The sequence below is a fragment of the Dermacentor variabilis genome, chromosome 1 (genome assembly GCF_050947875.1).
Source record: "Dermacentor variabilis isolate Ectoservices chromosome 1, ASM5094787v1, whole genome shotgun sequence".
Classification (NCBI taxonomy): domain Eukaryota; kingdom Metazoa; phylum Arthropoda; class Arachnida; order Ixodida; family Ixodidae; genus Dermacentor; species Dermacentor variabilis.
The window spans coordinates 19374439-19400990 of record NC_134568.1 but is presented as its reverse complement, the minus strand read 5'-3'; the positions used below and the strand labels follow the sequence as shown (position 1 = coordinate 19400990).

Below are 26552 nucleotides of genomic sequence, written 5' to 3'. Positions count from 1 at the left end.
TTTATAATTGTATTTGCATTTGATCAAGTTTCCATGCCAGTACTTTATAGAGCACGATCTGTGCAGGACGTTGCTTTTTCAAAATTGAGCTTCCATTAAAAGGAATACGTCACCAAATGAACTGCTTATTTATTTGAGAGGTCATGGGGGGTGGTTGGCTGCTGTGAACCCACCGGCAAAGTTTTGGTAGCCCTAATAAGGGCTGATATTTCATTAATAAGAAGCTGTTATGCTTCGTCGAGTGGCTCAATGCCGGACAGCTCGCAGTCAGAGTCGCTTTCTTCAGTGTCATCTTCACCCACTTGGATGACGATGGGTTGGATGTGGTCACTCCCAGACGTGTCAAGCCTGAACTCTGCCTCCAGGTCCATCACGTGGTGAATGTTCTTCCTCCAGTCTTACGCCATTAAGTGTTTGATTTTTTCCCTCAAGATGTCTTCGACCGTGGACAGCTTGAAGTCTTTGTTGTCCGCAGCGATGCCATTTTCACCTTTCCCGCACGAGCTCGATAGGTTTAAATTCACAGTGGTATGGTGGGAGCCTGAGTACAGTGCAACCCCCCCCCCCCCCCTTTCAGCTGCATTGTCTACGATGTAGCTCAGAAAGTGTGGCTTTACAGATGCTACGAACTCAAACAGAAGATTTTTCACCATCCTTTTGCTGTAGGTGATGCTTTTGCTTTTGATCTACTCCTGTATTTTTCCTTCCAAGCTGTCGTCTGCAATTTCTCTTCTCGCTGGGTATAGTAAGGTGCATTGTCCAAAACAACGACGCTACCAGCTGGCAACTTCTGCAGAACGTCATTAAACCATCCCTTGTAGCGATTGCCATCCATTTCTTCGTGGTAGTCGCCTGTTTTTTGGCCTCGGGATACATCTAAGCAGCTGTTGACGAAGCCATCCTCGCTGCCGATGTGCGTCACAATCAGGCGCTGGCCTTTTCCAGAAGTAAAACTCTTTCTTGGGCTAGTTGGTTCATGCTTGAATGAGTAAAGGCAAGGCACAAAAGACAAGGACTGATGAAGGACACAAACGACAGGACCGGCGCCACTCGGGCTTGAGAATTTTGCATACGCACCTGACATGCCTAGAAGATGGTTGCAAGATGCCGAAGATGCGTCGAAGAGGAGCCGGTCCTGTCGTTTGTGTCCTTCATCAGTCCTTGTCTTTTGCGCCTTGCCTTTACTCATTTTTTAGAAGGTTGTTTCAGTCCCGTCGACAGGCCATTTACTCGAGCATACAGGCGTCCATGCTTTTGCACCACGGTGTCTGTCCACATGATCAACTGAGTGTGTCCCGCCGTCACCCATGTCTCGTCCAGGAAAAATATCTTTCGGCCTTCCACCCGGTAGCGCTCCACGTCATGAAGGTAGCGATTCCGTCATTTAGCGATGTCATCCCAGTCGATAAGTAGCGAATTATGGCTCCTCTTCTCATGCTTGAATTCAATCTCGACAAGCAGGTGACGTACAGTACACCGCTTCAGTGATGGCCGATCCATATGCTTCGAGAACTCGTTAGTTATCTTCTCGGCCGTCGGTATCGTTGTGGTGAAAGAGATCGTGCACACATGACCTCAGCAGGCACAACGTGAAGCTGTCATACTTCGTCCTGCGTCTTCTTTTCTCCGCATTTCGTAGGCGCTTTTGCGAGGGCGTCGACAGTTTGCAACCAGAAATGTGCGACGCTTTGGCCTCCCTCCTCACCTTGAACACTGTGCTTTCGTTGACACCGAGCATCTCGGCTACAAACTTGGTCGTGGCCTCCGCGCTGCGTTCAGGCTCCCTGTTACGCAATACGAGGACCATGTTGTGTGAATCGCTATCCAGGATATGGCCACTCTTGTTATTCTTGTCGAGGCTCCTTGGTGGTGTGGACATCGAGGCGACACAAGGCTCGTTCGGCAACAAAGTCCGCAGTCAGCTCGCTGGGCTCCACGGCAGAAAACTCGCCTGCAATGCCTTGCGCGAATGGGCGAGATTGCAGGCTTGCAAAAAAAAAAAAAAAAAGGAAAAAACAATTGTGACAACACAAAACCAAAAAATATAAATTTTATGCTATTTAAAACCAAGAGTATTTGTTTAAAACTATGAATGAAGCATTCTTGTACCTTCCTGCCTCGACCGTATTCTCGCCCCAGGTTTGTAATGGTTGCGATAAATGCATTGTTTTACATAAGTGCTTTTTCAATAGCAACTGATTCGTTTTAAGCTTGAAAAATGAGTAGTAGATACGCCTTGTGCATGTGATCAAGCGCAAAAGCCTTGCGGAGCTGCTCTTTCTACCTTTGTCACTTGCAATGAAGCTAAAGAGCAGACGACGGGCAGCATTGTAGAAGGCACAGGGTTATTTTTCTGTTGCTATCCGGCATGTGCTGTCGCACATGAGAGCTTTGCTAAACAAGTCATCAAAATAGAAAAGTCTTTATTTATACAGAGAATTCTGCATTTCAGGAGCAAGGTTTTTTGAGCAGGTCTATTTAAGTCGCGGAGGTAATTGGCTGTCGCGCTTCGGTCATCTGGGCGGGGCCTCCCCTTTTTTCTAAAATTGTATCAGACTATAGTCGAAGTACATGGTTCTTGTTATTTCGTATAACCCCCATGTTATACGCTATATATTGCGAATCTGTAAAAATTTGCTATTCAGATGTGCAATTAAAAAAGAAAAAGTCATTTTCTGAATGCTTTTTTGTATTTACTGCCTGAACTTAGTGTTCAGTTAACTTCGCCATTGTACATACTTGTTATGCGGTGAATCGTGTTAAAAGAGGGGAAAGGGGCCAATGTCGCGGGACAAAGTATGTGCTCCTTAATTATACACAGCTTGCACATATGCCGTCTCTGTCCAAGCCAAAAAGTCGACAGGAAAACCAATAGCTTATTGGATTATTGAACATGTTGTTGCTATAAGTGTATTGTTGCTATACGAGTACCGTATTTACTCGAATCTAATGCACACTTTTTTTTCCAATAAAATGGGTCTAAAAATTGCATGCGCATTAGAATCGAGTACCACCCTAAATTTGCGGTACCATACTGCCATCGGCATTTCGAAATGGCCGCTTTCTACACGCGTTGAGCCTAGCTGTCGTAGCTTCCTCCATGTGCTTTAGTAGGTGTGCTTAGATTAGTACACCATCCGTCTCCCCGTTTTCTGCGTTTGCTCTGTCAGCCTGGAAGTGCCAACCGCGAAGACACTCGATGCCGGAGTTAAAAGGAAAGTGATCATGTGTGCGGAGACGGATGGAAATAGGCCACCATCACGGGTGTTCGGAGTTCCCGAAACTTGCGTGCGGGACTGCCGCAAACAGAGCAGGCGTTCTACTCTAGTAGCTGCTGTGTATGGCGCGGTCACGCGGCCCCTATCTTGACATGATATGCAATGGAGACAGCCTATGCATCTAGTTGCACCATGCTGAATTCTCGTCGCTTAGTTCGCATTGAAGTGAGAGGCTCCACAAAGGCCAATTTGCTCGCACCTGCTACCGCACTTCCTAACTCCAGTGTCTTGATAAAAGTTTCCGCGGTCACTGAGTGAGATGTGTTCATGTTTGCTTGTGCGTGCGTGACGCCATGCTTGTAAATTTAATAAGTGAATGTGTAAAAGTTCATACGGCCGATAAAACTGCTGTCCTTACTTTTCATATAGCTGTCTACTAATTTGCTATCACAATCGACGCTTCGGCTTTTGGGCGAAACTGCTACTTTTTCTATTTATCGCAACTTTAGTGTATTGGGAGTGAGTGACTGAGTGAGTGAGTGAGTGAAACAACTTTATTTTGTCCACTATAGACGTAAGCAAACTCCACGCCACCTGGCTAGGCCCACTCGGGGACCATCAGGTGGAACCTGACGGCCCTGTCGCGATTTCTAAATTTCTAAATTTACTGCTCAGAACTTCCTAAGTTTTTGACCTTTCAAGAACACAAAGTAGTACATCTTTAAAGATAATAGTATAACTAGGCCCGAGCATACATTGTCAAAATCTGTGACCTCATGGCAAGCTGGTGCAAGAACTTCAAGGTGGCATCACCACCAGTCATTTGTTTTTGTGCCTTTAAAAAAAAAAAAGTCTTGCCGTACCTCTTTCAACTTGAATGAGAGTGTCCTTTTTTGTCAATATACAAGGGTAATTTACTGATACAGCTCCAATAAGTTTTCTTTTTGATGTCCCTGTAAAAAAGAATAAGTGTGAGTGTCTCCTCATAGTGTGCCCCCTTTAGAGCATCATATGTAATGAATGTTTTGCAACAAATTTATGGCCAATGAGTTAAAAGAGCTGAAGTAAAATGTTTTTCTGTATAAAGCAAAAACCTTTGTGCTCTTTTAAGTTGGTGTAGTGAATCAGATCACGAAAATTCATAACAAATAAATTGAAGGCTTTGCTCTGTATTCCTTCAAGATATTAAATGTTTCAAGACTACTTGCGTGTAATATTTTTAACATAATAAATTGGTGCAGTTGGGAAGTTTGGTACCAGACGGGACATTTCATAGCTTTGTTTGGGTACCTGCTGTGGTAGCTTAGTGGTTACGGCATTGCACTGCTGAGCATGAGTTTGAGGGTTCAAACCCCACCGTAGCAACTGTATAGCGATGGGGGCAAAATGCAAAAACGCTAATTTACTTAAGTAGGTAGGTGCATGTTGGAGCAGAAAAAAGAAAGATAAGTGTTTATCTAGAGTCCACTAGGGCATGCCTCATAATCAGATCGTGGTTTTGTCACATAATTCCCTGGAATTTTATTTTAAATAATTTTAAGTTTGGTCTTGGTAAACAGATTTTACAAAAGACAGAAAACCGAATGTTGTTTGTACGTTTACGCATGCTGCGGGATGGGCTCTTCGTCAAAGTAACTCCTAAGTGTTTGTGATTACTGATCGCTTGTAGCCTTTTAGCATGTATGTAAGCTGAGAAGAGGAACGTAGTATGGGTCCTGGTGTTTACTCTAGTTAATTATTTGTACATAAATATCTATGGGTATGAGTGGGTTAGTCTAGTTTTCAACAACTAACTGCTCTAAAGGCTCTTGAGGTCTGTAACCACTTTACAAAAATTTTTAACATAGGAATTGGTTATTTGTAGGGCTGTGCGAATAGTGATTTTTGGGAATTTAAGTGAGGAGTGCTTTCATCATCGGGCAAGTGCTTGAATGTCCCGGGGGAGTCTCTAATCACTTCCTGCATTTACCTCAATTTCTCGATTATTCAGGCTCGGTTCACGATAATATTTATGCCTTGGAGATTCTTTAGCAGTAATCTATCACTTTAGCATGACTTAGTATTTGCCTTTAGTGTCCCTTTAATTCACACTCTGTGGGATGCACTTAAATATGCAGTACAATAGCCACAGAAGAAGCAGACATAAAGACAATGCTAAATCCAAAATTATGCCAGACTGTCGTACAACTAGATTAGAGTAACTTCTGGCACAGGCTTTAGACAGCTTTGGATGTGGCCCCAGAGACAGCAAGAAAGAAATAAAGAGCACACAGCTGCTTTGAACTGCAGAAACTATCAGTAGAAGACTTGAAAGTACCACTGCTCTGTCAGGGCACCCTGTCTATTTTCGTAAATCATGTCAAGTTACGTCAACATATTGTATATCACAACCAATACTATATTGATACTCCTGGCAAACTTTGGTGGCAATAGATGAGGCAGTGAGCATGTCCAATGCAGAAATGGTGGTCAGTTGGGCAGCATTTCGTGCTTTCACGGGGAACGTTGTTGTAGTCGTCATGCTGGCTCTACTTCAAGTTTGGGGTTACTGGCACTCCACATTGCATTCGCTGCACTGTTGCCAAAATGGTGCCCCTGTGCGATTATGGACTGCAGGCAAGAATCACGAATCGATGGCACCAGTCTTGGTGAACATTACAGCAAGAACACAGGGGAAAAGAGACATCGAGATATTGAGGAGCTGAAGTTACCACTGCCAGTGCTTGTTGATAGGGCTTTACCTGTCATGGCCGACGGAGTGCTTACAAGGTCACAGTTTCGTAGTCCTATCTGCCCCTGTTGCACTTGCACACCAATTGGTCTTATTTGGCATAGTGGAATCGGTTTATTTAAATGCCAATGACACAAATGTGCATCGTGAGCTCTACTAGCATGACAAAGTGGAGGGGACTACTGTGGAATCAAGCCGATCGTATATGAAATTTCTACATTCTCAGTGCATGAGTTCTGTGACCACCACCAATCTATCATAAGCTTTTCGAAGTGGCACAATAAAGGTTCTTTGGGAAATTGCAAGTGCTTCCTTTACTGGAATATAAGGAATGGAATGGACCAGCTCAGCCACTCCTGGTGTGGGGAATGGTCCAACTCCCACCATTTCTATGAGTTGAAGAATTGCGGGCATCTCCACTCGCTGGAATGGAGGGCTGCACTCTGCAACTCTGGTCTAGGGTTGGAAAGAATTTCAAACCTGTAGGATCTGTAAAGATAGTGGTGAAACCTGAAACATTGCTTGGCCTGTCATATGAAAGAGACCTCTGAGTAAGCGCTTTGATTTAGTACACTTTCACTTGGCATTACATGGCGTAATGTGCATTGCTGTGCTCTGGGATAACACTGTATGTTACATTTAGTGAAAGTGAAATTTTTCGCCAAACTTTTTCCCTGAGCTCACGGTGAGTGCCCCAACTGTACTCGCGAGTTCTGTCACTGCTTTTGGCTTGCTGTGCAATCTTGGCTATAACAGAGAAAGGTTACTGCATTTGATTCCCACCTACAGTATTGACTTCGTGCGAAGGGCCTGTTCCACACCAGCTGCAGGGTTGCCTCTACCAGCAGACGTTGCTGCCAAGCGTTCAAGGTAATGTGGGTTTCTTCACTGCTCCTTCCTCATTGGCTATTGTGCCACTTTTCAATTGTGTAGCCTGTTAAAGTAGCTGAGTGTCTCAGTATTGTGCCATCAAGCATGATGTCATGAGTTCTCTCCTGTGGCAGCAGCTGAATTCTGATGTACACAGCTCGACAGCTTTTGTGAAGAGAGGAGCATTCATAGTGGTTTGTTGTGAAAGGAATTTGTTCCAAACAGTGTTACTTGCGCTTATTAGGCAACTTAATTCTGAATTTTGCAAAACACGGATGTTAGTACTACATGGCGATTCCACATGAGATCAAACATGCATGTCCAGTTGAAAAATTTATTTTGTCTGTTTTTTTTTTTATGTCATGTAGGAATATCCAAACTGCACAGAACCAAAAATTTTATTCCCGAAAAGCGTTCCCAGCAAGCTAAAAAAATATTTGAAAGTGGTGGCGGGAGCGTCCTCCTATGCTTACCACAATATTTTCCGATTTCACAGCCGAATTAAATGCAAACTAAAAACTTGTTGCAAACCTTTTCTGCTCATTTTAATATGCTTCACAGTAAATTAATTACATACATTTTTTATGCTGTCCACAAACGAAAAAAATGTTGAAAATCTTTAAACATGAACCAAAGAAAAATTTTGTAACTTTGACGCGTCTTGGTGCGTTTTCTATTTCACAGACACTTCAAGAAAGTGTCAAACATAGAACATTCTCTTTGCAACGTTTATCCATAATATGATCTTCCAACATAAAACACAAGAAAAAAATAGGTCAATAAGTTTAAAAAAAAACTCATTTTCAAAAATAAAATAAACTCCAGTTCCAATTTTTGAAAAAAATGTTTGGTGGAAGTTCACTTATGTTGGGCAAAACGTGGGTGTGATAATGTTTTCTCATTTGCTTTATTCACAAAATTTAACTGGCCAAAGTGGCCCATGTTGAGAGTGCTGGCTTCAGTATGTTTGCTGGTTGTCTGTCAGTTTGCATTGCACACAAATCTACTTCTAATTTCTTTGATGCTTCAGAACTTCGCTCTGGCAGCTTGTTTTCAACAAAAATGTATTGTCAGCTTTTATTTGTGTGCAGTTGTGCAGGGGTGGGGGGTTGCCGCCCTCTAAAGTGCTAACGCATACTGAGTTTTCAGCCTACAACCTGTGTGGACATCGCACTTACGCCTACATTATTCGCTTTGCAACAGCATGCGAGGCACCACGAGTGCATGTGGTGGCTGACTTTGCCAAAACCCGTCTGGCGCACACAGTAAATCACCTGTGAGCAGCGCCAAGGCAGCCTAGTCCGTAAGCAATGGAGCGCTCCCATAATCAGCAGGTGCACCATTATGGAGGTGCTACTTCACTGCTTGCTCCCCATCCCCCTTGTGCAATGGATACTGGAACCTTCTTCGGCACCAGCACGTGCGATTCATACTGCGACTTTCTAAAAACTTATCCGAGGCATTTGCCGAGTCATTTATTTCGTTTCCCGTTGTCACATGTTTTCTACATCACTCACAGATAATGTCTCCCTGTATTACCTCGACCTTCACCTCTGCCTTTCAACTCTGAAAAAGTGCAGTGCGGCATGGCTGAGCCAAAAGCTGTTGAAGTTGCCTAATTTTTATGATATTTTGTTAGCACCTTGATAACGTGCCTTCCCATGCCAAGAACAGCAGAGGTCACTGGTGGCGTTAGACGAACGTTGTCCTTCGATAACGAGTGTGGCCCATGCGTTTTCACAGTGAAAAGCTTTAGACGGCCTTGTTCATAAAACATGAAACCGTGAGGCATTCTAGAGGCTCATTCACAACATTGGCGCAGAAAAAGCGACAAAGAGTGTGATGCTGTTCAGTATAAACATTTTGACTTGATCTAGCTGTTCACTGCACGCAATGCATGCGGCTCATAGCTCGGTCTGAGTATTCTGTGCTGATTATTTACGTGTTCACAAGAAGATTGCTAAGAAAACAAAGAAGATTCTGGTTACGTAAAAGTTTTGGATGTTGCCTCCTTGCGGAAGCTACTGCCAGAGGCTGAAGATATTCGTGACACTGACGAGGTCTGCCAGCATTGGTTTACGTGCCTCAAGGAAATCCTGTCATCTAGTGGCACCCACGATGAAGTATACAAGGCACTCCTTCAGCAAGAAAAAGTAATTGACAACTTCAACAGGTATGTCCACCTTTCTTCTGATGTTTCATCATTGAAGCCACCATCTTCCATTCACGAACGCAACATACGATCTTACATAAGGAGAAAACAGGCCGAGATTGAAAGCATTGTGGTGACAAAGATGCGTTTAACCTTAAGCACTGCATATGGAGGCGTCAGTATGCCTAAACCGTCTGAGACAGAATGTTTTGCATGTGCTGGCTGGTTGGGATAGCTTGAAGCAAGCGTACAAGCCTTCAAGGTTCTATCGAAAGTACCTCAGTCTCTTAACCATCATGCCCCCAGAAGTTGAAAAAAGACGCATTCGAGAGGCAATCCCAGCTGTCACAACGTACATGCTCAGAAAGGCCAGAAATTGGCGCGAGAAGCATGGAATGTGGTCAGATTTTGATCTGTGCATGAGGTCAAGATTAAGCCCATCGGATGTAAAAGCTGCATTCGACTATTTCACCAAGGAGGAACTTGGGTGCTCGTGGCAGAGCCCGAACAAGGATGTTGTGTCAGTCGTCATGAAACGCCAGAGTGAGTACGTCTCAAAGCGATTTATGACACATTCTATCCATGAGAAGTTCCAGTCGTTCAAGGCAGCTTACCCCAAAAGTGTCATCACCCTGTCAAAGTCTTACAGCTTGCGTCCAAAATGAGCGCTGCTCACACCGCAACAAGAGGTTTGCGTTTGCGTTTATTGTGCCAGTGCTAGCCTTTGTCTCCACGCTTGAGAACATAACTGGCATGGAAATCTCATTGGAAGGCATGAAAGCATTATGCCTTTGCGGCTCCCCAACCATAGACTGTATGTTAGGTGGATGCGAGCGCTGCCCATAGAGTGAAAGTGTCACTTTCGCCAGTCTGGGAATGGTTGACGAGGATGAGGTCACGCTATCTGTTTGTGAAAGCGATGACCTGATCAAGAAGACGTTGTCTCCAACCGTTTTTGTTAAAGAGCTTGGCAAACAGGTGACCAAATGAATTTCTCGCGAATACTTATGCCGCACACAAGCCGCAGCTGTTCATGAGGTAAAGAAGTGCAAGCAGCATGGAAGCATTGTTCTGCGTTTTGATTTTGCAGAAAAGTCGACTGTCCTTCTCAAATGAAGCACAATCGTACCATTGGCGTAAGAAGAGAATCTCCATTTTCACCTCTGTCGCCACGTCAAGGAAAGCAACACACAGCTTTATTGTCATAAGCGACAACATGCATCACGGTGCAGCGCGCACCTGCTATGCCCTAGGTAGAGTGCACAAAGTGTTAGATGAAAAAGCACCCACCTACTGCCATGTGACATACGCCATTTTAAATATAAGTGCCAACTGTATGAGTTGTGCAATCCAAGTACAGTCAAATCTCGCTATAACGAATCACGCAGAACTGACGAAAATCGTTTGTTATTGTGAAAGGTCGGTATAGTGAAAACTCTCAAAATCAACCATTCTGCCCATCAACCCATCAGATCATAAGTTGTCACCGTTTGAGCTATCCATGAGAATGTCACTGTTGGCTCTCGGCCCGTGCCGTTGCTATTTTCCATAGATTCCATCGCCACACACCACCGAAGCACCGTATGATAAGAGTAAATGTGCACAAAGCAAATGCTGAAAAAACTACAGACAAAAAGGAGGCTCCATGTCGCCTCCAAAGGGCAATGTTTCTTGCAGTTTGTTTGTTTTTCACATTCCTTGCCATGGACGCTGCAACTGTCTCACTCGAGGTGGACGCCTGAACTATTCGAAAGTGCAAGCGCGCGTAAATGACACCATCTGGAAAGTGCAAAGTGTGATCGTGTGGCATCCCCGCGAGTACGAAGGTTACATTTCTCTACGTGCATAGCTAGTACAGCTGCAAAAAGAAGTGCAAAAGGAAGAGGCGTGCGCAGAAAGAAGGAAGAGAAGCGCATCCATTGCTAAAGGCGACACTTACCTGGGCGGAGCATGCACTCACTAAACCCGATGCGTCGTCACCTTCACAATAGATAAAAAAATTCTCTCTGATTTTCTTTTCTCTTTTTTTTTTTTTTTTTTTTTTGTTGAGCGCCGTCTCAGGTTTCCCGAATCAAATGCTCTGTGGTGTCCACTTTCTACACCTTGTTGTCTGCTAGCCTACTGTTTTGGCTGCCGTGAAGGATACACGGATCTTGAGGAATCCCCAGATTTTGGAATATTAGTTCGTAGTACTGAGACGTTAACATGACATGGAAACTTAGTAATCATTGTTATTCTGAAAAGTTTGGCATTTTTAAGTTTGTAGTATTGAAATATTGCATCATTAAAGGCATAAGTCAGCAGGGGATTTGTGGAAAGTTCATTAATCTGAAAAAGTTCGTTAATGTGGTGTTCATAGTATCGAGGTTTCACTGTGTATGTTCATGAGGTGAATATTTTCCATTACCGGGCATGGGAAGGATACCTGTGACCAAGGTTCCCTGCAGAACCTGATGTCTGGAAGTGCTGCCTTCATTCAGTCGGCACATGAGGTGGTTTCCAAACTTAACGGCAGTATCAAGAATGTGGCTCTGCTTCATGCGCCTGCTGCAGCCATCGACAAGCATTGTCAGCAGAAGTCGGTGGAGTGGAAGTCAGTGCCGCATGTCCTGGGAATTCAGTCATGGCATGTGTGGATGTGTGTACGCAACCAGTCAAGTGGACATGCGGTGTCCGTTGCCAGAGCTGCCGCTAGCCAGCTGACGGTGATCAGACCCTTTTAAATACTAACTGCAAAGGACATGCAATAAATTTGTTCGAGCACCACAAGTGGTGTCGAGTCAGAAAACAAAGCAGAAAACACATTCTCTGTCCTTCCCACAATAAAAAACCCAGGTAAACCTTCCTTCATTTGTGGCAGCTGTTGCCTTTTCTTTTTTTAACAGACAGTAAATGTCAACAAACTGGAACGAGTCATCGCGGCACTAAAGCCAGCACGCTCAACATGGGCCACTTTGGCACCTTATATTTTGTGAATCAATCAAATGAGAAAACATGTTATCATACCCATGTTTTGGCCAACATAAGCGGACATCCATACAAAGTTTTTTTCAAAAATTGGAATCGGAGTTTCTAAAAAAATTTTTTTTTAATGAGTTTTTTTTAAATTTTGTTTATATAACTATTTTTTTTTTCTCGTGTTCATGTAGGAAGGTAATATTTTGCATAAATGTTGCAAAGAGAATGTTCTATATTTGACACTTCAAGTTTCTGTGTGAAATAGAAAATGCACCAAGATGCATTGAAGTTATAAAATTTTTTCTGATTTGGGTCATGTTTGGAGAGTTTTAACATTTTTTTTTTCGTTTTTGGACAGCATAAAAAAAGCAGAACTAATTTACTCTGAAGCGTAATAAAACGAGCAGGAAAAGTTTACGACACATATTTAGTTTGGACTTAATTCAGCTGTGAAATTGAAAAATGTTGTGTTAGCAATAGGGAGGACTCTTGTGCCGCCGCCTTCAAATATATAATTTTTTTCCCTTGCTGGGAATGCTTTTCGGCAACAAAATTTTTGGTTCCGTGCAGTTTGAATATTCCTACATGTCATAAAAAAACCAGACAAAACAAAAATAGCAGGTGGACATGCATGCTTGATCTCTCGTGGAATCACCCTATATAGGTGTAGTACCGTATTTGCATACATACAATGCACATTTTTTTGCAGATCTTTTTAAATTTCTGGCCTCAGAATGTGCCTTGTGGTATATTCAGGTTCATGAGATGAATATACAGGGTGTTTACGTAACTTGTGCCAAAGATTTGTACCAGTCACATGGTTTTATTTCATATTTCGCAGGCTTTCTTTAAAGGCCGAAAAAAATCGCCATGCAGCATGCACGTTGCCACAAAAAATTGGATCGGTCGTTTCTGAACACTCTAAAACTCAAACGCACTTGGCCGTAAAGAGTATATTAAACATTTTGCGTAATTCATCTTGGTTAACTAATTAAGCATGATGTAAAAGATACTCTAAGGAGCACCACATGATGGCAAACCATATGCCATTAGTTTCATACAGCTGCGGCTAACCACTTTTCGTTACATGAAACATTCTGTATGATACCTTTTTATTTTTGCCTGCTTTCCCTGCTCTCCATGCCCATTGTCACTTTGCATCGTCCAAGAGCTGTGAGCTCAAACTTGCCACTGTGCATTTTGCGCCGTCTTCTCCCAATTTCAAACACTGCTAGTGCTGCATCACTACATGATTATGCACCTTAAGCAGGATGATAGGGGGCTGTTGTGAAGGCACGTGAAGCAAGCGGTCTGAAGTTGTGCGGTGTATCACTGCACAATCCGTGAAAGGCTTTGTCATGTTCGATTGTGTCAGGGGCATTTTTAAAGTGCTGTTTGTTCAATAACCTTGGTGAGAGGGCAATGCCGATCTGGCCAACAGGGACAAAGTACTCGTCCTTTCACTTTTTTTTTTTTTTTTTTTTTTGCAACAGCACTTCGTAGTAACAATGAGTAAAGGTCTGCGCGCATCCGCTTTTCTACACCATTTCTTGTTTCCTTGCAGAATCCCTCCTCACATTAGATTCGTGGTCACTTTATTTTTCGTGCATATATAGTATTTAATTTAAATGGACATTAAGAGAAACACTAAGTCAGCTTAGCCTCATAAGATATTATTTCAGAACTTAATTTTCTCTTAAAGGGGTTGAGACACCAAATTTTGAGGCTATAAAAAGCATGTTGTAGGCTGCTTCCGTATGCAAGGACACCCAGAACGAGGTATTGGACGCTGCAAACATTTCAAAATAATTTTAATTGAGCTCCAAAGAGTCACTAAAAACTCCTTCTCGTAGTCGAGACCCATCGCTAGCGTGGCAGTTACTACGTCACAGAGGAGGAACGAAAATATTGACGTCATAGCACACCAGCACAAAAACGTGACGTATGATGAGTAGCGATGAAATGCCGATTACGGAGCCTGCTGAGCCGAGCAACCGAGCATAGCCTCCACTACGACCGAGCTACAGGCATATAGAAATCCTTTCTTAATGCAAAGAAGGGGCAAGGCGTCCAGACACGGACACAAGAGGAGAGAGGTGGACAACACGGACGCCGCACGCCGGCCCGCCAACGGCAAACTGCTTGCGGCGAGTTGCCCTGCGGACGGGCCTTTACACGTTTGAGTGTAACACTAGCCGGCCGACTCCGAAAGGGACCAGGACATGCGGCGTTCGTGTTGTCTGCTTCTCTGCTCGTATAGTCGCGTAGTTCGGCAGCTCTGAGCGGACTCTCCTTCGCTTGGCCTTTCCACGTTACCGGCCCGTCCACGTTACCGGCACGGAAACTCGCCGCACTCCGTTTGCCGTTCGCGGGCCCCCTTGCGACGGCGGTTTTGCTTGCGAACGGCGATATTTCCTTGCCGTAGAGAGGACGGGCCCGGGACCCATTTGTGCGGCATCCGTACGGCGAAGCGGCCAATCAGCGACCGAGGAGTGGTCGCTCTGGCATCGACGGCAGCTTCACCACCTCGGATCGTTCGGCGCCGCCGATATCGTCGCTAGGCCTTTTCCGGTTCACATCAAAGCTAATGCTTACGGCGCTTCGGAATGAATCACCGACTCTCACAAGCCGCAATATTTTCTTACCGTTGTTGTCGCTCCTCGCAATTTATAATAATCGCGACATGCACTTCGAATCGCCAGTGGTTGACCTCTGCTGGCAGAGCACGCGTATGCGCGAGCAGACGACGCAGCATAGTTTTACGTCACTATTTTTTGTGGGCCACGTGACCAAGCCGTGTTGCGTTTCCTCCTCTGTGACGTCATAGCATCCCCCGGAGCCCAGAAACCGAAACCGAAATCGCTCGGTATAATAATGCTATTATTAAATTATTTATCGGATATATATGAATCCCGCTGTGTGTATCGTGCTCCCTGAAGCATGACGCAACGTTTGAATCAACAAACGCATGAACGAAAATTTTGATGTCTCCACCCCTTTAATAATGAACCCATTACGATGACATTTATGTTTCGAATTTTGCGCTGATACCCCAGAGTTGGTGTCATTGTGATGTCATGAATTTCAAAGTAATTTTTTGTAATGCAAATTTTTTTCGAATATTTCTAAATTTACTGCTCAGAACTTCCTAAGTTTTTGACCTTTCAAGAACACAAAGTAGTACATCTTTAAAGATAATAGTATAACTAGGCCCGAGCATACATTGTCAAAATCTGTGACCTCATGGCAAGCTGGTGCAAGAACTTCAAGGTGGCATCACCACCAGTCATTTGTTTTTGTGCCTTTAAAAAAAAAAAGTCTTGCCGTACCTCTCTCAACTTGAATGAGAGTGTCCTTTTTTGTCAATATACAAGGGTAATTTACTGATACAGCTCCAATAAGTTTTCTTTTTGATGTCCCTGTAAAAAAGAATAAGTGTGAGTGTCTCCTCATAGTGTGCCCCCTTTAGAGCATCATATGTAATGAATGTTTTGCAACAAATTTATGGCCAATGAGTTAAAAGAGCTGAAGTAAAATGTTTTTCTGTATAAAGCAAAAACCTTTGTGCTCTTTTAAGTTGGTGTAGTGAATCAGATCACGAAAATTCATAACAAATAAATTGAAGGCTTTGCTCTGTATTCCTTCAAGATATTAAATGTTTCAAGACTACTTGCGTGTAATATTTTTAACATAATAAATTGGTGCAGTTGGGAAGTTTGGTACCAGACGGGACATTTCATAGCTTTGTCTGGGTACCTGCTGTGGTAGCTTAGTGGTTACGGCATTGCACTGCTGAGCATGAGTTTGAGGGTTCAAACCCCACCGTAGCAACTGTATAGCGATGGGGGCAAAATGCAAAAACGCTAATTTACTTAAGTAGGTAGGTGCATGTTGGAGCAGAAAAAAAAAAGATAAGTGTTTATCTAGAGTCCACTAGGGCATGCCTCATAATCAGATCGTGGTTTTGTCACATAATTCCCTGGAATTTTATTTTAAATAATATTAATTTTGGTCTTGGTAAACAGATTTTACAAAAGACAGAAAACCGAATGTTGTTTGTACGTTTACGCATGCTGCGGGATGGGCTCTTCGTCAAAGTAACTCCTAAGTGTTTGTGATTACTGATCGCTTGTAGCCTTTTAGCATGTATGTAAGCTGAGAAGAGGAACGTAGTATGGGTCCTGGTGTTTACTCTAGTTAATTATTTGTACATAAATATCTATGGGTATGAGTGGGTTAGTCTAGTTTTCAACAACTAACTGCTCTAAAGGCTCTTGAGGTCTGTAACCACTTTACAAAAATTTTTAACATAGGAATTGGTTATTTGTAGGGCTGTGCGAATAGTGATTTTTGGGACCGAATCGAATATTGAATAGTGCTCAAAGTGTTTTTTGAGTAATGAACAGCCGTTATCGCAGATAATGTAAAACAGTGTCCACATCATTGTATTCCTTAAGTTAGCAAGTTTGTCATTACATAGTACAAAAAAAGAAATGGCGCTGGGCAGGCCATGTCATGCGTAAATTAGATAACCGGTGAACCGTTTTAGAGTTGCAGAATGGGTGCCAAGAGAAGGGAAGCGCAGTCGAGGATGACTAATTTCATCACTAGGTGGGGTGATGAAATTAGGAAATTCTCAGGCGCAAGCTGAAATCGGTTGGCGCAGGACAGAGCGAATTGAAGATCGCAGGGAGAGGCCTTCGTCCTGCAGTGGACATAAAATAGGCTGATGATGATGAGTACGTTATGAAGCATTCTTTATTAAAAGCATAAATGGAGCGTTATTAGCAAACAAGTAGTTTCTTTGCATGCACAGGACTCTTCAGAGAGTGTGAATGGTCACTGTATAGTCTGTAAAGTATGATTGTCTAAGTGACGTAACCCGCTCCACTGTGAAAGGTCTAATTTTTTATGTCTATACTTTGCCCGTGGGGTTTAGAACTTAACATACTTTTACTCCAATTCTATCTTCATAGGGCACAGTTGAAATATTGAGAATTTGAAAAGTATCAAGAAAGTAATTCAAAGACTGAATAGAATAGCACACTATTCAATTTGTTATTGGAAAGTTTTGAATGCTTGCACACCCCTAGTTATTTGTGACTGTACTTTGTGTGCAGATCTTCCGGAGTCGCAGTGCAGACTTGCACGCAAAGGGAAGGCCAAGGTGAGCTTTTGTGACTTGCTGGCACACGAGATACGTTTGAATTGCAGACATGCAATTGTGACAAAAACTGAATTTGAATGGGATTGGATCAGAAAACAATTGTTTTGCAGAAAAATAACATAGCTGCCTCTCTAACCTTGAGTTACTGCTTGTCAACTCAGTACTGTTTACGTGCTTGGAAAGTTACACTTGCTTTGGCAGCTGCAGACATCTTTAACATAAACTGAGCTTTCAGTGAGAGCATAATTCTGCAACACCAGCGGTAACATATATGATATGAGAGATGGAGCACCACTAGGCATGTCGGAATCACAGTTCTGGAAAATTAATTTCTAAGAGTCGAGAAACAATAATGAAGTGATGAAGTCAGACACCCTGAAAGGTGCAGATCCTCAAAATATATAGTGTCATTGAACAAAGGATTGCAGTGGTCTTTATGGACCTCTGGTGTGTGGTTGTGCAGATTAAGCTCTGTGCATACTGAGACATTTCCTTTCATTGTAGCCAGCATGCTTGTTTTAAAGTTCACATTAATGGAAAAGAGGACGTTTGAGGTCCGATTGTAACCAATATTCTTGGTCCTGAATAATTGGCCAGCAAACTGCCTTTCTTTTTTCTTTTTGCTTTAATCTGAATGTTCATGCAGCTGGACATTTGACAGATATCCTAAAACTTGCTTGGTTTTGTAGGTTGTGTGCTAGAAAGTAGCACGTCTTACTTACCTAAGCCATTGATATCAACCACTGAGTAATGGCCAGCAATTACATCGTTAGTTAGGGGCCGCCAAATAAAAATATATATGAAATATTGTTAGATTGCTCTAAAATAAAATGTCCTTTCAACTGTGTTGTAGAAACCCTACTGGCAATGTAGAAAAAATTGAGTGAACAAATACAGTGACCAGTACTCTGGTGTTACCTCTGATAGGCCATTTTTGTTTTTGCTTAGTGTCAACTGGCAGAAGCATTTGCCAATGGCCATGCTATGCTGTCTTCTGTATGTATGACTTGTATATACTGTGTCTTTCATGTCAGCTGTTCTGTAACATGAATAAGCCATTGGTCATAATTCCTGCCTTTTCTGACGCCTTTCTCTCTTTCCTTCTCTTTGTGTTCCCTTCATCCCCTTCTTCGTGTGTAGGCTAGCCAACCGTACGTATGCCGGGCTATCAACCTCCTTTTCTCATTTCTCATTAACCTCTACTCATTTCTTTCTCACACGGTCACTGACCGATTTGCCCATTGATGCCGTGCACCGCTTTTGCGCAGTTCATTGCAGGCCCATAACATTTAAGCATACTCAATAAATTCATTATCATCTATTTAATGCTTAACTATTACAGACCCCTTCCTTTACCTGCTCACAGATTATCCAGGGACTTCTTCATGGGCATTTGTTCCCTTGAGAAAAACTCCTACAGATCTGAGGAGACTTCAAGCCAACTGCATGTCATAGGCAGTGAATAGCTGCTTGCATTTCTTTCATTGTGGGTTGGCTTGTCCCCAATCCAATAATTTAATTTGGAAGCTGTCAAATAAATTATGGCGACAACAGTAAGGTGAGGTGTTTGAACATATCTTTTTGCTTGGAGACGCCCAGTGCACAGCACTGTGGTGACATCTGGCAATGCCAGTCACCAGCTAAGCACAGCCATCCAATATCTTTTGTGTGGAACAGCGGGATTCACTGTAGATTCTGAAGGTGGCATTTCAGTAAGTTGTATCAATTTGTTCAATACTTTAGGAACTGTGCCATAACCTTCATAGTAAAATGCACATTGCCTGTGTGGTGGACCCACATTTGTGGTGAGGTATCTTTTCTCCCCGCTTGCAGCTGATATTCTATACATAACAAGTCAAAATGATTTAGTTCACCCTGCCGGGGTTATTTATAACACCTCCTGCATCATTTGCAGTCTGCTTCTGTGGGAAAAGTAGTGGTTAACACTGGAAACAAGGCACTTGCAATCTTGAAAAAGAGGATCTTGTCATATGCTTTGAATATTGGTTCAGCATAAATTTTGTTGTATTCGTTTTAATCAGAATCGTTTGTAGTCTAAAATGCAGCTTCTACAGGTTGGTTACTGCATGCAACAAGCCAGGCCTCATTCTGTCCACTATTTCAGAACACGGTGCTCATAAAGCATTCCCTGAGAGTGATCTTTTCTGGATGCCCTTCTGTTTCAATCAATTCACAGACCACACTTTGCTAAACACTGCATGAAACAATAGATTACTTCTCATATATAGTGCCTTGTGACAGAAGCACTTGATGTATTTGTAAATTTATAAACGTAAGAAGTGTTAAAATTTTGAAGTCCCTGTACACGCAACATAAACAGGCCACCTTTGAGATGCATATTATTGTTTACTAATGCAGAATAACATTAGAAAACTGTATTGGGCTGTATTTTGTTTCAATTATTTTCCTAATGCATCCTTATGGCCATAATGTCAAATTGTGTAGACACCAATGGTAGCATGGACATTGAGAGAATGCGCAGGTGGGACATTTTGGCTGGAACACCAATGCATTTCATTACACATTTTGTGTTGGTATTTCATGGAAATGGTGCTGTTTTGCATCATGGCCAACTTCAATTTGTCAGTTACATGTCCTGAGATAATTAGGAGATTTTAGTTTATTATTCAATCAATTGCTTATTATCACATGGATTCTCACGTCTGTCACAATGAATAATGTTTTGGTAAAGAAGTCGTGTCGGGATTTTGGTTGTGCTGTATTTAGTAGTCACTTGGTCTTCCCTGAAACATCTGTTACTTAGTCCTTGTTGTATTTTAACTGGGGTGAATCTGCTGTGTGAAGAGGAAAAGACAAGCTCGAGGCTTCTCTGTCGTCTCCTTAGCCGTATAATAACAAGTTGAACCTGCCTCTTACATAAGCCTGCATGTCCAAGTGGACCAAATTGAAAGTGCTTTCTGAGTACAGTGCCTTATTGCCATGTCTTTGTAGGACCTCTCCTTGTGGCTGCCTACAGCGGTCACTGGAGCACATCCACCCTTGGACTTCTCTCTTCCGCAGCCTTCGAATGTCAGTTGCTCACCTCCTGATGACCAGTAAGCTGCTCTTGTTGTTTGCAGGTGCAATGGTTTCTTTTCTTTTTAATTATGACATTTAAAAATGGTCTTTGGTGCATGGTGCACATTTCTCTTTGTGGCTTTGTTATAAAAAGACGCAGACAGAACCTGCATATTAATTAATAAAACATCATTATTGAATGTTTATTTGCTCAGCCTATGGCATACAATTAGGGTCCTTCATTCTTTGGTTTTATAGTTCCAAATTCGGGCGTATAAATTGGGCGTTATTTTTAAGCCATATATGCCTAAACTTTGACTGACCTGCCGTGGTGGCTCTGTGGCTATGGTGTTGGGCTGCTGAGCACGAGGTCACGGGATCGAATCCCGGCCACGGCGGCCGCATTTCGATGGAGGCGAAATGCGAAAACACCCGTGTACTTAGATTTAGGTGCACATTAAAGAACCCCAGGCGGTCGAAATTTCCGGAGTCCTCCACTACGGCGTGCCTCATAATCAGAAAGTGGTTTTGGCACGTAAAACCCCATAATTAAATTTTTAGAGCGCAGCTCTTTGGCGTCCGTTCCTGGGTTTCGCGTCGTCGTCGGCGTTGTCGTCGGCCTCGTAACCAGCTCCGCCCCCCTTTCATCCCCCCAGCGCTAGCAGCGACCGACTGATACCGCTGGATGCCGCTGACGCCGCTAGAGAGTCAAGATAACGTGACTGCATAGAACACCGTCGCCGCCATGCAGAAAGAGGAGGAAAGGGTCCCCCCCCCCTGTTCTTGTGTGGCGGATAGGGTGCTCTTCAGTTGCCGACGCGCCGGTTATTTCACGTAGGCCCCGGCACGTCGACGAATACGTGACCACCTTCCCACGGCGAGACCTGGTTCTTAGCGCTGCGGAAGCGAGGGTATCATATTGTTTGTGTCGGCATCGGCGGCGTTGTCCCTGAAACCAACTCCGCAGCTGGGGTTGACTCACTATCGGCGTCAGCGGCATCAGTCAGTCGCTGCTATCTCTTCCCTCCTCCCTTTATCGTGTTGTCCGCTTGCTGCGCGCGCTTCTGCCCCCATCGTTTGCCGCTGGGTGTACACGCCGCCCCCCTCCCCCCTCTTCCTGCGAGTCTCCGGTTGTCAAAGCGCCGGCTCGAACTTAATTCCTTTCTTCGCTCCTCCTCCAATGCAACCCCTGTGCGGTGGCAATCAGAGAGCCAGATCGGTGGCGGCGGATCTGTATATGTGCACCGCCCGAGCCGAAATTGCCGCTGCCGTTCGCCCTGTGCGGTGGCAATCAGAGAGCCAGATCGGTGGCGGCGGATCTGTATATGTGCACCGCCCGAGCCGAAATTGCCGCTGCCGTTCGCCACTGCGAAATTATCTGCCAGTTCTTTCTGAGCCATGAGCGAGACGACCGATGGAAGTCCTCCGTCTGCTGCTGCTGCTGCTGCTGCTAAACGAGCTGCCAGAGCAGAGGCCCAGCGCCGTCGCCGTCAGAATCCAGAGGTGCGTGCCGCCGAAGCAGAAGCTTACCGTCGCCGCCGTCGAGATGATCCAGGAGTACGGGAAATATAAAAAAAAATTCTGTGATAGCGCATACATGTGTTGCTCGATTTCTTTGCCTCAATCTATCGAAAAGGTGAAACAGCTTATTTGCTGCGTTCAAATTTCGCATTAGGAAGTAACGTAATCGTCGGTAATCTTTATCTAAAAGTCAAATAGAACTGGATAAGTAGCATTTTATTTCGTCTTACAATGCAATGATGTTGTGCAACGAGTGGTTCACTACTAGGGACAGAGTTTCACTGATGAGTGCTCTCGTCATCGCGCAAGTACTTGAATGCCCCGGGGGAGTCTCTAATCATGTGGTGCATTTATCTCGAATTCTCCATTTTTTTTAAACTTTGACTAGTTAAGAATTTTAAAATATTGTTTGGTAAAAAGCCTTTCAGGGGCTCCAGAATGTTCCATCAGCAGTTTATTGATAGAACATTTTTGTGTAACTGTTGGTTTTGAGCCATCCTATATATAGCAAACTAGGTAAATGCACTGCTTATTGAAGTGATAGGATTTAAGCTCTTTACTTCGAACTGTGGTTTAACTTTTTTCACAATGCACGGTAGTCTTGCTGTGACAGATTGAACAGATTGTTCGCCTATTGAGTAGAATTTATTCAATCGGGTAAATCAATTTTGTGCTTTCGGCCAATACTGTTGGCTCTTTGAATGCAGTGGCTTATAGATGTGAGCTTTCTGGTATGTGGCTGCTATGGGCTTTTGAAATGGGAGCAGGTCAGCTTTATCACTTCCTACACTGCAGTGCTAGAACACATTCACGCACATAAGGAAGGTATGCAAGTAGCGAAGAATACCGCTTCTTGCTTGTATAACAGTGAAGTATATTGCAACGGTTCGGTGAAGCCTCTACACTCTACCTTTATTGGATTATATTGTATGAATATAAAAGCCACGGACTCCTGACCATGCCATTTGAGTAACTATTTATCCCATGTCTTATTACCAGCTGCTTGTGTTCCACACATTGAGTGTTAGACGCTACTGCAGCAGTACTGTAGCATTTGTAATGAAATTTTAGGTAATTTTAGGTAATGTAATCTTAGGTAAGGTAATGAAAACCTTGTACCCATAATTCTAAATTACATCAACAAAGTTTGACTAATACTGTGTCAGTTTATGGGAAATATGCGCAGAAGACAGCACTTGAAAGCTGTTTATCCTGTCCCATGTCTGATCCAAGCATAGATTATTTTATGGGGCGTAGTAGTTTGTGTAATGTGCAAGAAAAGTGACCACTTCATTTACAAAAAATGTAGACCACTTCGTCTACAAAAATAGAAGGTTGCATCTTGACGAATTAGTGTGTCATAGGACTAGGTTCTAGGAAAACACATTAAGGTCATATTTGCGCTTACTTGCTGCATACTTTTAGATATTTTACTGTTGGCTCAGTTATAAACATGTCATCACTGCCTTACAAAGCTTTGCATCCTGCTTCAGCCACAAAAGTGCTGCCCGGCACATAGTTCATGCCCGTGGTGCATTCTTGACTGCTTTCCTCGTCTGTTGTACTAATGCAGCGTACTTTCAAGCAAAATAATGGAGGCTGTTGGGTGCACCTCATCACGAGTGTCAATTTAGTTGAAAATTATCTTCAGCCTTGGGGGGGATTTTTGTTTGCAATAGCCTGATCAAAAAATATCTGCCCTCCAAAATGAACCAAGAGAATGCATGGTTACGTTAGTTTATCTTCGATAGGATGTTTGGCCCATCGATTACTATAGGTTCTCGAAACTGCACCCAATCTGCTCAGTGTTCTACATATAGGACACTGCGGTTTCAAATGTTTTAAGTGACGAAATTTTAACTACAGACAATAGATATTCTGATGTATATGCATTTCGTCCCTTATGAACATGTGATCACATTCCCGACGACAATAAATTAAATTTCAATTCTCATTGGTAACTATTTTGCCACGAGGTGGCATCCTTGTCCATGTCTCAAAATTTACGATGTTGCAGCGGTCGTTACACAGAAATAACTAGATACGCACTTACCAAAGTGTGCTCTGAGAAGAGATATGACCTTATGGATGCAGGCTGCCAACCACAAGCTTTTACATAAAATTTGAGGAGTTACAGCCAATGAAAGAAGTGTACTACATGTAGGACGCTAGGCATATATAGGTTAAACGGAAAAGCTGGTGAGGAATCCTAATTTTTGTTCTTTGGAAGCCCAAAGTTCAAAGTTTTCCTGCCAACTCTCACAAATTATTAATGTAAGGCAATGTTAACACAGACAACGTTTGTGTCTTTTTGTACGTGTACGCTTTCTTAGAACAAATAAAAATACTGACAAGAAGAGGTGCTCCCAAGTCACATGACATAGTTGCTTATGTAAATCTTTGTTTGCATGCATTATTAGCACTTTTTAAACAAACCAAAAAATTAAATAGAGGCATGCTTGGCGATCCCTTGCTTAATTTGTTCTTCACACTTTTTTTTTAACAAAGAAAGAAAGACTGACCAATAGTGCACACAGGCGAGGTTCGCAAGAGGTGTGATGCTTTTAATTACAAGCCTCTGTTGACATCACAGTTACAATTTACGATGCAGAGCAACATCAGTACTGCATTTGATAGGTTACGGTAGCGGATGGTGGCGCAGGTCTGCAGCCTGCAGCCTGACCCGCAGTGGCAGCTTAGCGGTTATGGCATTGTGCTCTTAAAGAGCATGAGGTCGCGGAATCAAATCCCTGCAACCATGGCCACATGTTAATGGAAGTGAAATGCAAAGACGCTCGTGTACCATGCATTGAGTGCACATTAAATAAACCTAAGTGGTCATAATTAACATGGAGTCACCACTACGCCAGACCTCATAATCAGATAGTGCTTTTGGCACATAAAACCCCAGAATGTAAATAATTGATATTGGCCTGCAGGTCAGAACCTGAGTGCTTCACTTGGTGGATTGTTCTAATAAATATTCTTTAAACTCATTCTCTAGAGAATGCTTTTCATAGTGAAATTCAGGGGAAAATCAGGTTTAACCCAAATTGTATCAAAGTGATTCTGGGCACAAAAATCTGAAAATTATCTGGTTTTGTCTGAAAACGAGGGGCCCTACATATATTAAATTGTAAAGCTGAAACCTGTGATTCTTGTAATGACACGTCGAGATAGTACATGCTGTTATAACTGCAATTCAAAACAGCTAATTTTCTGTTTTGAAAGTAAAAAACTCACGAAAATGCCCTTCCTCAATGTGAATGATGTTCAGGATACCTGCAGTTATGGCCTCAAAGGGGGCACAAAGGAGAAATATTAAGTTAACCTGTATCACTAAGTTGGGCTTTTGCAATAACAAAGAGGCCCGCTCTTACAGTAGGCTTGGCAAGTCCGAAAAGATGCAAGAATGAAAGACTGGTGGGGACACCTTGCTGAATCCAAGATGGAATGTGTAAGCGCGACTGAACAAGGACATAGAAAGAAACGAACACACAGAGACAGCTCTGTTTTTGTGTGTCTGTTTCTGTGTACGTCATCGTTCAGTTGTGCTGACACATTCTATCATGGATTCAAACCAACTAGCCCGCCAACGCGTTTTAACCTTCCAGAAGCTCCTGCATCAGCTTGCCGTGAAATCATGGATTTTGGCACCATCTGCTCGAGACTGTAGTTAATTGTTTATCAGGACAATGTTGCATTCTAAAGAAACAAAAGGCTTTGCTTAGCAAGTTTATAGAGTATTTACTGTGTCAAAATGACCAACAATATGAGAAAGTATGCTGTAATTCGTGACGTTGCGCTCATGTACCAGCGCTAAGCTTTTGGTATGAAAATCAAGAAGTGGAAATTTAGCCTTAATTTTCTCCACTAATGAGCCTCTTTTGCAAAACGAATGATAGTTTTGAAAGAAGAGTGCCAAGTAATTTAGTGTTCCCCATTGGTGTCCCTTTAGGTCTGTTGGATGATACGGTATTACCTCTACCATACAAGGAGATCATGCAGTGTGCTGCCATTACTGTACTCCTCACTGGCGTGATAGCAAAGCTTTGCCAGGTGGAATGATCTTGGAGAAAGGTCTTCAAACTTTCCATGTAAACGTAAAAAAGAAACATCTTAATTGGGACCATACTTACAGGGTGTCTACCAACCGGGAAAACTGGGAAAGCCGGGAATTCTTAGGGATTTTGAATAGTCTGGAAGAAACTCAGGCAAAAACTCGGGGAATTCATGCTTCAATCGGTGAAAATTAGCTGTCATTTTATTGAAAGGGAATAGAAGTCGCCCTACTGCTGGCTCGAGTAAAAGAAAGGAATCGGAATGAATTGTTTTTGATGCCATGTCGTCGGGTGGAGAAGTTGGCAGTGTACAGTCAACAATCGATTTTCCGGACACCCAATTTTTGTGAAATGCCCGATAATGCAGACAGCTTCGCGGCACCACCATGTGCCCCATAAAGTCAATGTATAAGAATGTCTGCAATTTCATGCACAAGAACCCTTTGCTGTCAGGTTTTCCTGACTTTTTGCCACAACCGCAGGTCCAAAACTGCATTAATCAAAGCGAACACCGCCGTTTTGATTATCTCGCCGTCTCGAACCAGTGCTCTTGCACGTAGATCCGCTGGCAGCTGTAGCCACCACTGTGGCAACGCTAGGCTTAGCTGCTTCGATGTTCGCTGTTAAGGTTCATGCCGTTCGGTGCCGTATTTTTCATTGAAAGAATTGGCCACTGTCAGTAATGGCACCGACTCCGCCTCTGCAATTTTCGCTATTGGCTTCGAAGCTTAGAAAGCATGGTGCGTTGCATAATGCTGGTTCCTGAAAGGCAGCTTCGTCTCAGCACAGTGATGTTACGCAGTGAAGTGTACGTAAAGTGTTGAAGTGAAGTTTA

The 26552-nt window shown here is 43.1% G+C and overlaps 1 protein-coding gene across 3 annotated transcripts in view; it reads left to right on the top strand.

Moving 5' to 3' along the window:
• Positions 1–26552, top strand: part of LOC142575718 (OTU domain-containing protein CG3251-like) — a 133546-nt gene that overhangs the window by 44911 nt on the left and 62083 nt on the right. For 2 of the 3 annotated variants that reach the window (XM_075685308.1, XM_075685300.1), the window contains exons 13-15: positions 6739–6819; positions 17050–17096; positions 20070–20173. In XM_075685308.1, coding sequence (XP_075541423.1) covers positions 6739–6819; positions 17050–17096; positions 20070–20173 — 232 coding nt within the window. The remainder of the gene's footprint in view (positions 1–6738; positions 6820–17049; positions 17097–20069; positions 20174–26552) is intronic. The other variant, XM_075685318.1, reaches the window with a different exon arrangement.